Source organism: Triticum aestivum, chromosome 2B, assembly GCF_018294505.1.
Source record: "Triticum aestivum cultivar Chinese Spring chromosome 2B, IWGSC CS RefSeq v2.1, whole genome shotgun sequence".
Taxonomy (NCBI): domain Eukaryota; kingdom Viridiplantae; phylum Streptophyta; class Magnoliopsida; order Poales; family Poaceae; genus Triticum; species Triticum aestivum.
This window is the reverse complement of record NC_057798.1, coordinates 713,487,941-713,502,030: the sequence shown is the minus strand read 5'-3', so window position 1 is coordinate 713,502,030 and position 14,090 is coordinate 713,487,941. Positions and strand designations below refer to the sequence as shown.

General features: G+C 47.3%; 1 protein-coding gene across 1 annotated transcript in view; it reads right to left on the bottom strand.

Annotated features, from left to right (window-relative positions):
• LOC123042239 (anthocyanidin reductase ((2S)-flavan-3-ol-forming)) overlaps window positions 1–14,090 on the bottom strand; it is a 41,609-nt gene that overhangs the window by 2,219 nt on the left and 25,300 nt on the right. Inside the window, exon 3 of the mRNA XM_044464733.1 lies at window positions 229–236. Within this exon, the coding sequence (XP_044320668.1) occupies window positions 229–236 (8 nt within the window). The remainder of the gene's footprint in view (window positions 1–228; window positions 237–14,090) is intronic.

Below are 14,090 nucleotides of genomic sequence, written 5' to 3'. Positions count from 1 at the left end.
ACAAAAGAAAATAAACTGACATAATTGTGTTACCACATGTGAAATGTCAACTGTGGGGTGAACTGAAGCTTTTTATAGCCGATAATAATTTGTCAGAGAGGGGGTCATGGCTGACAACTTAAATGGTGTCCCGACTCACTCCTAACAATCGTGCAAATGAAAAAGAAACATGGTATCCCAGCAAAAGAAAAGAAAAGAAAAAGAAACATGGTAGAAATGTGTGTTTACCTCAGGATCTGCTGATCCGAGGTTGGTCGGAGCTATAGAAAATGAGGCTTAAGCGTATGCGGTTAGCAGGGACGCGTGCGTGTTAATATAGCCATCAAGGGCTGCGAAATTACAAGGTTGTTAGGTTGTGGATTGATCTCCAAGTCATATGCTAGGATAAGATGCAATCACAACAACCTAACCGGTTACAACAACTACACGCACACATACACTATACGGTTTATAGGATACCGTATGTACATCGTTTAACACTCCCCCTCAATCATAACTTATCTAAGTTGAGATTGCGTCGAAATGCCTCCAGCTGCCTCAAAGAAAGGGGTTTAGTAAACCCATCTGCAACTTGATCACCAGTAGGAACAAAGCGAACATTCAACAGCTTGTTAGCGACCCGTTCTCGAACAAAGTGATAATCTATATCTATGTGCTTCGTCCTGGCATGAAAAACAGGGTTGGCAGACAAATACGTAGCACCCAAATTGTCACACCACAATGATGCTGCCTTGGGATGATGAACACCCAACTCTGTCAACATGTTTTGAACCCAAATTACTTCAGCAGTGGCATTAGCTAGGGCCTTGTACTCAGCCTCTGTACTAGACCTGGAGACCGTAGCCTGCTTACGAGCACTCCATGAAATCAGATTTCCACCAAGAAAAACTGCAAAACCTCCAGTGGACCTCCTGTCATCAGGACAGCCTGCCCAATCCGCATCAGAAAACGCACTGATAAGCGTAGAGTCTAACTTGCAAAGCTTAAGTCCATGACTCTGTGTTCCTTGAAGGTATCTGAGTATCCTTTTTACAGCAGTCCAATGAACAATAGTAGGAGCATGTAAGAATTGACAAACCTTATTAACAACATATGCAATGTCTGGCCGGGTCAATGTGAGGTATTGTAATGCTCCTACAATACTCCTATACCGAGTGGAGTCTTCAGATGTAAGAATATCGCCATCTCGAAGAGATAACTTCTCAGAGGTGGACAAAGGTGTAGGGGAAGGTTTACACCCTGTCATTCCCATCCGCTGAAGTATCTCTTGCACATATTTCTCTTGTGACAGAAGAACTCCACTTACAACATTTTTCACCTCAATACCAAGGAAGAAGTGCAAAGCACCTAAATCTTTTAAAGCAAAATCCAAACTCAGATCCTTAAGAAGAGCTGCAACTGCTTTGGGTGAAGAACTTGTAACAATAATATCATCAACGTATATGAGCATAAACATAGTTACTCCATGCCGATGATAGAAAAACAATGAGGTGTCTCCTTTGGAGGCAAAGGAACCAAGTGACCGAAGTTTGGAGTACAATCGATAATACCAGGCTCTTGGTGCTTGCTTCAAGCCATATGATGCTTTATCAAGCTTGTAGACATGGCGTGGTGAGACTGAGCTCTCATACCCAGGAGGTTGCCTCATAAAGACTTCCTCTTCCAGAACACCGTGCAAAAACGCGTTCTTCACATCTAGTTGACGCATGCACCAATTTCGAGAAATTGCAATGGAAAGAATTAACCGGATAGTAGCAGCTTTTACCACAGGGCTAAAAGTGTCTTCATAGTCAACTCCATACCTTTGCTTAAAGCCTTTAGCAACTAACCGTGCCTTATACCTGTCAATGGTGCCATCAGACTTCCTCTTTATCTTGTACACCCATTTGCAGTCAATCACGTTCCTCCCTTTGACAGGTGGAACTAAGCGCCAGGTTTTGTTGTCCATGAGGACGGAGTATTCCTTGTCCATTGCCTTTCTCCACTTCGGATCATCAAGAGCATCTCGCAGATTCCTAGGTTCACCTGCAGCACAAAAAGACCCCCACCGAATACACCCATCTTTGTAAACTCTTGGTTTAGCAATGCCACTCTGAGATCTGGTGTGTGTACGAGTAGGAGAGGGCGGAGGTGGTCGAGCGGCTTGAATTTGCAGCCTGTTGGAAGAAGTAGAAACGCCAGAATCCGAATGAGCCATAGAAGACCCAGAGTCAGCCGCACAAGATCCGAGGGCGAACTCATGTGGAGATTCGGCCGATCCAGCCACAGCGCCTGGTACAGAAACGCCACTTGGCCGCGGCGGACTCGACACGATTGGCTGAGAGGGGCTTGGCCCACCCGGGCCAGTGCACGCGGTCGGGTGGGTGGGGTCCGGCTCGCCCGGGTCAGTGCGCGCGGTCGGCTGGGTCGGGCGCGGCGCGCCAGGCCGACCACGTGGAGCGTGCTCGCCCACAGAAAGAGAATCCGCCGAGGCACAGGTAGCCCCACCAGGGAACAACGGGGCAGAGGGCCCGCCCGGCCGATCGCCTGGCACATCTGCTGGCGCCGATCCCGCGGGAGATCTGCCTGACGCGCCTGCCGAGCCGGATCCCGAGGAGATTCGCCCGCCAGAATCAGCATCGGAGGCTGCGCCTGGATTATCTGCGTGCTGCATAAAATCATGCATGTTTTCACCAATTTCTTCACCATTTTCTGCATGAGTGTCCGGCCCTGTTTCCTGCACACTATGAGCAGACTCTTCATCAAGCGTATTAGCCATAGACACAAGACCAGTAGCATCGACTCCCCCTGGAACAAAATTGGGTGAAGGCAAAAGATGAGGTGGCAGCAAAACAAGTTCTTTGCGTAGTTGGGTGCCGGCATTGGGATGAAGACTAGAAAAAGGGAAAACTTGTTCATCGAAGACGACATCTCGAGAAATATACACACGTCCGGAGGAGATGTCTAGGCATTTGTAGCCTTTGTGGAGACTACTATAACCCAAGAAGGCGCATTGCTTTGAACGGAACTCGAGTTTGTGTTTGTTGAACGGGCGCAAATTAGGCCAAACAGCACAACCAAAGATACGCAGAAAATTATAGTTGGGTTTAGTGCCAAAGAGTCGTTCTAGTGGAGTTTGATTTTTGATAACTCTACTAGGAACATGGTTAATGAGATATACCGCTGTGAGGAATGCTTCATCCCAAAACTTGAGAGGCATAAAAGCATGAGCTAGAAGGGAGAGGCCAACTTCCACTATGTGACGATGTTTTCGCTTGGCAGATCCATTCTGTTGGTGAGCGTGGGGGCAAGAGACATGATGAGTAATACCAATGCGTTCAAAGAAAGAGTGCAAACTCTGGTACTCACCACCCCAATCTGTTTGCATAGCAATAATTTTGCGGTTAAACAAACTTCAACATGAGCTTGAAAGAGATGAAATTTCTCAAACACATCAGACTTGTTCTTAAGCAAATAAATCCAACTGAATTTGCTAAAATCATCAATGAAACTGACATAATATTTTTGTTTACCTACAGAGATGGGTCCAGGACCCCAAACATCTGAAAAAATAAGCTCTAAAGGAGCTTTGGATTCACTAACTGAGCGAGGATAGGGAAGTTGGTGGCTCTTGGCCATCTGACATGCATCACACACGAGGAAGTGATCTTGTTTATTGGACATAGGAAGATTAAAATCTCGAACAATTTTCTGGACTACCGGAAAGGAGGGATGTCCTAGGCACTTGTGCCACCGGGATGTAGATGGTTTAATTGCTCCAAGGGCTTGCCGTTGGGGAGCACTGTGGTGCCCGGTGACCGGGAATAGGCGCCATCTACTCTTGTTTTGAAGTATGGTCCTCCGGGAAGCCTGATCCTTGACAAGAAAAGTTTCAGGATGAAGTTCAATAAACACGTCATTGTCTTTCATGAGTTGATAGGCAGAAAGAAGGCTTTGCTCAGATTTAGGAACATGAAGAATATTGTTCAAGTTGAATGAGCCGGAGGGAGTAGATAAAACTGAATGTCCAACGTGTGCAATGGCCATACCTTGCCCGCTAGCGGTGTGTATCTGTTCGTTGCCGGTGTAGCGGTCCCGAACAGCCAGCTTGTCGAGCTCGCCAGTGATATGATCGGTTGCCCCGGTGTCAAGATACCAGTTGGTATCTACACCGTATGAATGCGCAGCATTGGCAGATCGATATTGGCCGCCATTGCCACCACCGCCGCCACCATTGTTGCCGCCACCATGTCCGCCACCAACGCCTCCTGTGGGGTTTCGGACATTGTTGTTGTAGCCCTTGTCGTAGCGTTTTCTGCATCGCCACGCTCCATGGCCATCCTCCTTGCAGATCTGGCAGCGTTCACGATCACCACCTTGCTTGCGTGGCGCACCACCAGAGGAGCCACCGCCGAAGTTGTCGTTGTAGCAAGGAGGGCCGGAGTTGTTGTTGTAGCCTCCTCGTCCGCCACTGCTGCCACCTCCACGACCATCCCGGCCACCACCACGGGAAGCAAGATTGGCGGAGTGCTTGGGGAAGAAGGCCGCCTGCTGAGCGAGGATGCGTGACTCGGCCGCCAGGATGTAACGCCCCGGATCCGATGCGCCAGGTGTCTGCCAGTTATTCGCCTTTGTTGCCATGTCATTTGCTTGCGTGTTGCATTTTGCCATGTCATCATCTGCATTTCATCTGCATGTTTTTCAAAACTTGCATCCGTTCGGGTCCTCCCGGTTCTCTCCGTTGTCCGTTCGGAGTCCAGACCACACTCGCACGCGCCCGCGGCACCTCCGAAATATTATTTTATAAGTGGCATAAAAATGTTCTCGGAATGGGTTGCAACTTGTCGTGCGGTCTTATTATAGTGTAGACAGGCCGCCTGCCAAGTTTCGTCGCATTCGGAGTCCATTTGATAGCCCAACCGTTAAATATAGCGGTACCGTTGCCGGTACCTTCGTCGGATGTTTCGGTCTTCGAAACTGCCGCCGGGCCTCTCTCTCTTCTATCCCGCAGCCCTTGGCTTTTTCTAGCACAGCCCACCGCAGCCCACCTAGTTCCCCCTCTGTCCGGAGCCGCTCAATCGCGATCCGAGGGTCCGAAAACCCCCCTAAACCCACCAAACCCTAGCCTTTGTCTATATATAGACACCCCACCTGCCCATTTTGGACTAAGCCTAGTCTAAAACCTACCCTAACCTAGCCCCGTAGCCTCCCATAACCTCCAGCGCCGCCACCCTCATCGTTTTCCGCACCGACCCTCTCCCTCTCCGCCACATGGCGTCACCTGAGCGGACAGCGCCGCCGCAGCCGCCCTCCTCCTCCAACCCACGCGCGCCACGCGCCCCTGCCTCCACTCCCGCCGCCGCGGCCCTCCCGGCCCAGATCGGGCCCGCCCTGGGCCACATCTGGGCCCCAAAGCCCGCTCTGCGCCAGCGCCCCGCGCCTCCCGCTCCCGATCGGATCGAGGGGAGGAGCCCCTCGACCCCGAGCTCCTCTGCGCCGCTGCCTGCATCGCTGGCCACCGGAGCCTCTGCCGGCGACCCCCAGGATAGCGCCCCGCCTCCTTCCTCCTCCTTCCTCCCTGTCTCACCTCCCTCTCTGTCCGCCCCTGCAGGGAACAGCCGCTGTCGCCGCCGCCATGGGTGGCCGTCCCGCCCGTGAAGCTCCACCGCGCCGGAGCCCTGTGCTCACTGTCCCGACCCGGATCCACCCCGCGCCCGCGCCCCCACGGCTCCCCACCACCTGCTCCGGCCGGATCTGCCCTCCCGGACCATCTCCGGCGCCTTCCCGGCCGTCGCGCTCGCCGGAGCTGCGTCCCCAGCCGCCACCGTCCGCCTCCCTTCTGCGCATGGGCCGCCGGCCTCCCCAAGGCCAAGCAGCGCGCCAGCCCGGCCAGCTCCAGCCGGAGGCCCAGCCCAGCGCCCGGCCTGCCAGGGCCTCTCCACTTCTGGGCTCAGCCCAATGGGTGAGCAACCCCCGCGAAATCCCGCCCTTGCATAGTATAGCTAAATCGCGCTCACATATTTTTTTCCTGAAAACGACCAAGTCCCCAGATCTGCAGTAATAATCATGACATGTTCATCGTATTGTATCTCTGCATCCGTAGCTCTGTTTCATGAGTGTAGTATGTCAAATTGTTCGTCTCGACGAGTACATCATTTCATTTCATTGCATCATATTCATTTGAGCTCATCTAGATGCCTGAATCATCATTGTAAGAGTGCTTCATGATGTTTTCTGCTGTCTATTAACAGAACGAGCTCTTTTGTCATTTTTGCCATGATTGATTTGTGCATCCTATGAGGTTGATGTCTACATGTGTTTTGATATATGCTATGTCTTCTTTATAGAGGTGTATGCCATGTATTTTTTGTGTTCAATGTGGTGACTAGCACAAGCATGCAAACTAGGCATCATGATGTTGCTGATTTTAGTCCCCGTTCTGCTGTTATTTTGATGCCATGTAAACTTGATGCTACAGAGAGATCCATGCATATTTTGAGATACTTCAGTAAGGGTGTTTTGAACATGTGGTTATTGTCTATCCATTCATGCCCTTTGTTGCAATGATGGAGTAGTCTAGCATGTCATTTTCGTGCTCTACTTTTACTTCAAAATGTTTCCTGGCAGATTGTTTACTTGTTATTCAATTTGGCCAAGCTTGCTATAGTTGATCCTTGCATGCTATAGACTTGTTCTTGACTTGGTTTGTTTCACAAACATGTCTTCTTGCTGATGCTATGCTTATCTTATCATGCAATGACTTGTGGTGAGTGTATCGAGCTTGTTAAGTAGTGTACACGCTGTTGCTGTATTGCTAGGCTGAATCTGTTATTTCGTGATGCTATATAAACATGTTGCTACTAATCATTGTATGCATAATCTGGAGATGTTCTATAAATATGTTTTGATCTACATGTCATCCTCTATCCATCCATGCCCCTGGTTGCATTTATAGGTTGCTGTAGCTTGTTCATATCTTGCTCCAAAGTTGCTTCATAATGTTTCTGTCAGCCTGTTAACAGTAAGTTCACTTGTTCCCATGTGTTTTGCTAGTGTTCCATGCACCCTATGACCTTGCTCTTGCCATGCTTAGCTTCACAAACATGCCTTCTTACTGTTGGTTGCATTGCAATGCCATGTATTGCTCTGTAGTGAGTGGTAAAAGCTCATCTACATGCCTTCATAATTCTGTTTCTGCCATGTTTGAATCTGTATAATAACTTGCTATGTTTACGTGGGTGCCATCATATTTTCTGATCCCTTTTGGCTTATGGTCACTAAGGGACTTTTGATCTATGCTATTAGTAGATTCATGCCATGCCTTTTTTTGCCATTATAAGTTCCTGTAACATGTTGTTTGATAGCTCTGAACATTGCATCGTGATGTTATTTTCTGCAAAATCCGAAATTGTTATAACTTGCAATCTTACCATGTGTGTTTGAGCATGTTCTAGTGATTTCTGGAGATAGCTCAGTGTTCATGTTTTGTTATGCTTTACCTGTACATCATGACCATGCCTTTTGTTATTATGTTGAGATGCTGTAGCATATAGTTTTGATGCTTGCAATATGCCTAGTTGCTGTTTTAGACAGCTTGTCCTTTAAACTTGTTGAGACTGTGTGTTGAACCGTTGCTCCGTTTTGAGTGTGCTCTATATGAAACTTGCTTGATTTTTCATGTAGCTTCATATTATCATGTTGCATCCATGTTTTGGTGTGTTTGCTTGTTGTTTGGGTGCATTTTGCATCAATGCCATGTTTAACTTGTTTTGCTCATATCTTCTAGACCGTAGCTCCGAACTAAATGAACTTTATATGTAACGTGACTAGAATCTCATGTAGATCATCTTGTTGCATCTTAACTTGCTGTTTAACAACTTGAACATAAGGTTTATTCAGATCTGGACCAATTTTGAAATTTGCATATGAGGACTTACCGGAATTGTTATATGTTGTTCCCGGCCTCATTTAAACTTGTCTTGATGTGTTGCTCTTGTTTGCATCATCTCTTGCCATGAGTAGCTTCATGTAGCTTGTCATGCATCATGCTTGTTGTGCATCATGCCTTGTTTATGTGTGGTGTGTTTACCGTGTTATGTGCTTCTTTCGATAGTTCCTGTTTCGTTGCGATCGTGAGGATTCGTTCGTCTACGCTTGGTTCGGCTTCATCCGTTTGTCTACTTCATGGACTCGTTCTTCTTCCTTGCGGGATTTCAGGCAAGATGACCGCTACCCTGGATCTCACTACTATCATTGCTATGCTAGTTGTTTCGTTCTATCGCTATGCTGCGCTACCTATTACCTGTTTATCAAGCCTCCCATATTGCCATGAACCTCTAACCTTTGACACCTTTCCTATGCAAACCGTTGTTTGGCTATGTTACCGCTTTTGCTCAGCCCCTCTTATAGTGTTGCTAGTGGCAGGTGAAGTTGAAGATTGCTCCATGGTGGACAGGATTTTGGTTGGGATATCACAATATCTCTTATATTTTTAATGCATCTATATACTTGGTAAAGGGTGGAAGACTCGGCCTTTTGCCTGGTGTTTTGTTCCACTCTTGCCGCCCTAGTTTCTGTCATACTGGTGTTATGTTCCCAGATTTTCCGTTCCTTACGCGGTCGGGTGATTTATGGGACCCCCTTGACTGTTCGCTTTGAATTAAACTCCTCCAGCAAGGCCCAACCTTGGTTTTACCATTTGCCTCACCACCTCCTATCCCTTTCCCTTGGGTCGGCCAACCCGAGGGTCATCTTTATTTTAGCCCCCCGGGCCAGTGCTTGTCTAAGTGTTGGTCCAAACCGAGCGATGTCCGGCGCCCCCTGGGCAACCAGAGTCTATGCCAACCCGACGTCTGGCTCATCCGGTGTGCCCTGAGAACGAGATATGTGCAGCTCCTATCGGGATTTGTCGGCACAGTGGGAGGCTTTGCTGGTCTTGTTTTACCATTGTCGAAATGTCTTGTAAACCGGGATTCCGAGTCTGATCGGGTCTTCCTAGGAGAAGGTCTATTCCTTCGTTGATCGCGAGAGCTTGTCATGGGCTAAGTTGGGACACCCCTACAGGGTATAATCTTTCGAAAGCCGTGCCTGCGGTTATAGGCAGATGGGAATTTGTTAATGTCCGGTTGTAGATAACTTGACACCAGATCTGAATTAAAACGCATCAACCGTGTGTGTAGCCGCGATGGTCTCTTTTCGGCGGAGTCCGGGAAGTGAACACGGTTTCTGGGTTATGTTTGACATAAGTAGGAGTTCAGGATCACTTCTTGATCATTACTAGTTGACGACTGTTCCTTTTGCTCTCTTCTCGCTCTTATTTGCGTATGTTAGCCACCATACTTGCTTAGTCGCTGCTGCAGCCTCACCACTTTACCCCTTCCTTTCCATTTAAGCTTTGCTAGTCTTGATACCCATGGTAATGGGATTGCTGAGTCCTCGTGGCTCATAGATTACTACAACAACAGTTGCAGGTTCAGGTTATGCGATGGTCTTGACGCGAGAGCGATGCTTACTTGCGTTGAGTTCTTCTTCTGCTTCTTCGACCAGGGATAGGTTCCAGGTCGGCAGCCTGGGCTAGCAGTGGATGTCGTTTGAGTTTCTGTTTATGTTTCATCCGTAGTCGGATGTTGCTCTTTTGTATGATGATGTTGTATTCGTGTGGCATTGTATGCCTCTTGCATGTATCCCCATCTATTATGTAATGTTGATGTAATGATATCCACCTTGCAAAAGCGTTTCAATATGCGGGTCTATCCTTGGTGGGACCTTCGAGTTACTTTTGGATAGGGTCACATATTGGGCGTGACAAGTTGGTATCAGAGCCTCGACCGACCCTAGGAGCCCCCTTGATTGATCGTGTAGTTTGGCCGTTGTTGAGTTGTGAAGCCCCCGATTCAATCGTACACTAATCATGCACGCAAATGTGTACGATCAAGATCAGGGACTCACGGGAAGATATCACAACACAACTCTAAAACATAAATAAGTCATACAAGCATCATAATACAAGCCAGGGGCCTCGAGGGCTCGAATACAAGTGCTCGATCATAGACGAGTCAGCGGAAGCAACAATATCTGAGTACAGACATAAGTTAAACAAGTTTGCCTTAAGAAGGCTAGCACAAACTGGGATACAGATCAAAAGAGGCGCAGGCCTCCTGCCTGGGATCCTCCTAAACTACTCCCGGTCGTCATCAGCGGCCTGCACGTAGTAGTAGGCACCTCCAGAGTAGTAGTCGTCGTCGACGGTGGCGTCTGGATCCTGGGCTCCAACGTCTGATTGCGGCATCCGAGAAGAAGAGGAAAACGGGGGAAAAGAGGGAGCAAAGCAACCGTGAGTACTCATCCAAAGTACTCGTAAGCAAGGAGCTACACTACATATGCATGGGTATATGTGTAAGGAGGCCATATCAGTGGACTGACCTGCAGAATGCCAGAATAAGAGGGGGATAACTAGTCCTAACGAAGACTACGCTTCTGAAGGAAATATGCCCTAGAGGCAATAATAAAGTTATTATTTATTTCCTTATTTCATGATAAATGTTTATTATTCATGCTAGAATTGTATTAACCGGAAACATAATACATGTGTGAATACATAGACAAACATAGTGTCACTAGTATGCCTCTACTTGACTAGCTCGTGAATCAAAGATGGTTAAGTTTCCTAGCCATGGACAAAAGAGTTGTCATTTGATTAACGGGATCACATCATTAGGAGAATGATGTGATTGACTTGACCCATTCCGTTAGCTTAGCACTTGATCGTTTAGTATATTGCTATTGCTTTCTTCATGACTTATACATGTTCCTGTAACTATGAGATTATGCAACTCCCGTTTACCGGAGGAACACTTTGGGTACTACCAAACGTCACAACGTAACTGGGTGATTATAAAGGAGTACTACAGGTGTCTCCGAAGGTACATGTTGAGTTGGCATATTTCGAGATTAGGTTTTGTCACTCCGATTGTCGGAGAGGTATCTCTGGGCCCTCTCGGTAATGCACATCACTATAAGCCTTGCAAGCAATGTGACCAATGAGTTGGTTACGGGATGATGCATTACGTAACGAGTAAAGAGACTTGCCGGTAACGAGATTGAACTAGGTATTGGATACCGACGATCAAATCTCGGGCAAGTAACATACCGATGACAAAGGGAACAAAGTATGTTGTTATGCGGTTTGACCGATAAAGATCTTCGTAGAATATGTAGGAGCCAATATGGGCATCCAAGTTCCGCTATTGGTTATTGACCAAGAATAGTTCTAGGTCATGTCTACATAGTTCTCGAACCCGTAGGGTCCGCACGCTTAAGGTTTCGATGACAGTTATATTATGAGTTTATGAGTTTTGATGTACCGAAGGAGTTCGGAGTCCCGGATGAGATCGGGGACATGACGAAGAGTCTCGAAATGGTCGAGACGTAAAGATCGATATATTGGACGACTATATTCGGAGTTCGGAAAGGTTCCAAGTCATTCGGGTATTTTTCGGAGTACCGGAGAGTTACGGGAATTCGCCGGGGAGTATATGGGCCTTATTGGGCCATACGGGAATAGAGGAGAGAGGCCGAAAGGAAGGAGGCGCGCAGCCCCCCTCTGGTCCGAATTGGACAAGGGGTGCAGCCCCCTTTTCCTTCCTCCTCTCCCCCTCTTTCCTTCTCTCCTACTCCAACAAGGAAGGGGGGGAGTCCTACTCCCGGTGGGAGTAGGACTCCTCCTGGCGCGCCCCTCCTGGCCGGCCGAACCCCTCCCCCTTGCTCCTTTATATACGGGGGCAGGGGGGCACCTCAAGGCACAACAACACAAGTTGATCTACGGATCGTTCCTTAGCCGTGTGCGGTGCCCCCCTCCACCATATTCCACCTCAGTCATATCGTCGCGGAGTTTAGGCGAAGCCCTACGCCGGTAGAGCATCATCATCGTCACCACGCCGTCGTGCTGACGAAACTCATCCCCGAAGCTTTGCTGGATCAGAGCCCGGGGATCATCATCGAGCTGAGCGTGTGCTGAACTCGGAGGTGCCGTACGTTCGGTGCTTGGATCGGTCGGATCGTGAAGACGTACAACTACATCAACCGCGTTGTCATAATGCTTCCACTTACGGTCTACGAGGGTACGTGGACAACACTATCCCCTCTCGTTGATATTCCATCACCATGATCTTGCGTGTGCGTAGGAATATTTTTGAAATTACTACGTTCCCCAAAGTGGTATCAGAGCCTAGGTTTTATGCGTTGATGTTATATGCACGAGTAGAACACAAGTGAGTTGTGGGCGATACAAGTCATACTGCTTACCAGCATGTCATACTTTGGTTCGGCGGTATTGTGAGATGAAGCGGCCCGGACCGACATTACGCGTACGCTTATGCGAGACTGGTTTCACCGTTACGACCACTTGTGCTTAAAGGTGGCTGGCGGGTGTCTGTCTCTCTCACTTTAGTTGAACCGAGTGTGGCTACGCCCGGTCCTTGCGAAGGTTAAAACAGCACCAACTTGACAAACTATCGTTGTGGTTTTGATGCGTAGGTAAGCACGGTTCTTGCTCAGCCCGTAGCAGCCACGTAAAATTTGCAACAACAAAGTAGAGGACGTCTAACTTGTTTTTGCAGGGCATGTTGTGATGTGATATGGTCAAGACATGATGAGATATAAGTTGTTGTATGAGATGATCATGTTTTGTTGAAGTTATCAGCAAATGGCAGAAGCCCTATGGTTGTCTCTTTGTTGCATAAAGATGCAAGTGCCAAATAATTGCTTTACTTTATTGCTATGCGATAGCAATAGTTGCAAGAGCAATAGTTGGCGAGACGACCGTGTGATGACACATTGATATAGATCAAGATGATGAAGATCATGGTGTCGTGCCGGTACTTTGGAGATCAAGATGATGATAGAGATCATGAAGTACTTTGGAGATGGAGATCAAAGGCGCAAGATGATCATGGCCATATCATGTCACATATTTTGATTGCATATGATGTTTATCTGTTATACATCTTATTCTGTTTTGTTTGATGGTAGCATTATAAGATGATCTCTCACTAAATTATCAAGAAGTGTTCTCCCTGAGTATGCACCGTTGTGAAAGTTCTTCGTGTTGAGACACCACGTGATGATCAGGTGTGATAGGCTCTATGTTCAAATACAACGGGTGCACAACAGTTGCACACGCGGAATACTCAGGTTAAACTTGACGAGCCTAGCATATACAGATATGGCCTCGGAACACGGAGACCGAAAGGTCGAGCGTGAATCATATAGTAGATATGATCAACATAGTGATGTTCACCATTGAAACTACTCCATCTCATGTGATGATCGGACATGGTTTAGTTGATTTGGATCACGTGATCACTTAGATGACTAGAGAGATGTCTGTCTAAGTGGGAGTTCTTAAGTAATATGATTAACTGAACTTAAATTTATCATGAACTTAGTCCTGGTAGTATTTTGCAAATTATGTTGTAGATCAATAGCTCGCGTTGTTGCTTTCATATGTTTATTTTGATATGTTCCTAGAGAAAACTGTGTTGAAAGATGTTAGTAGCAATGATGCGGATTGGATCCGTGATCTGAGGTTTATCCTCATTGCTGCGCAGAAGAATTATGTCCTTGATGCACCGCTAGGTGACAAACCTATTGCAGGAGCATATGCAGACGTTATGAACGTTTGCCTAGCTCAATATGATGACTACTTGATAGTTTTGTGCACCATGCTTAATGGCTTAGAATCGGGACTTCAAAGACGTTTTGAACGTCATGGACCATATGAGATGTTCCAGGAATTGAAGTTAATATTTCAAGAAAATACCCGAGTTGAGAGATATGAAGTCTCCAACAAGTTCTATAGCTAAAAGATGGAGGAGAATCGCTCAACTAGTGAGCATGTGCTCAGATTGTCTGGGTACTTCAATCGCTTGAATCAAGTGGGAGTTAATCTTCCAGATAAGATAGTGATTGACAGAATTCTCTAGTCACCATCACTAAGTTAGTAGAACTTTGTGATGAACTATAGTATGTAAGGGATGACGAAAACGATTCCCGAGCTCTTCGTGATGTTGAAATCGATGAAGGTAGAAATCAAGAAAGAGCATCAAGTGTTG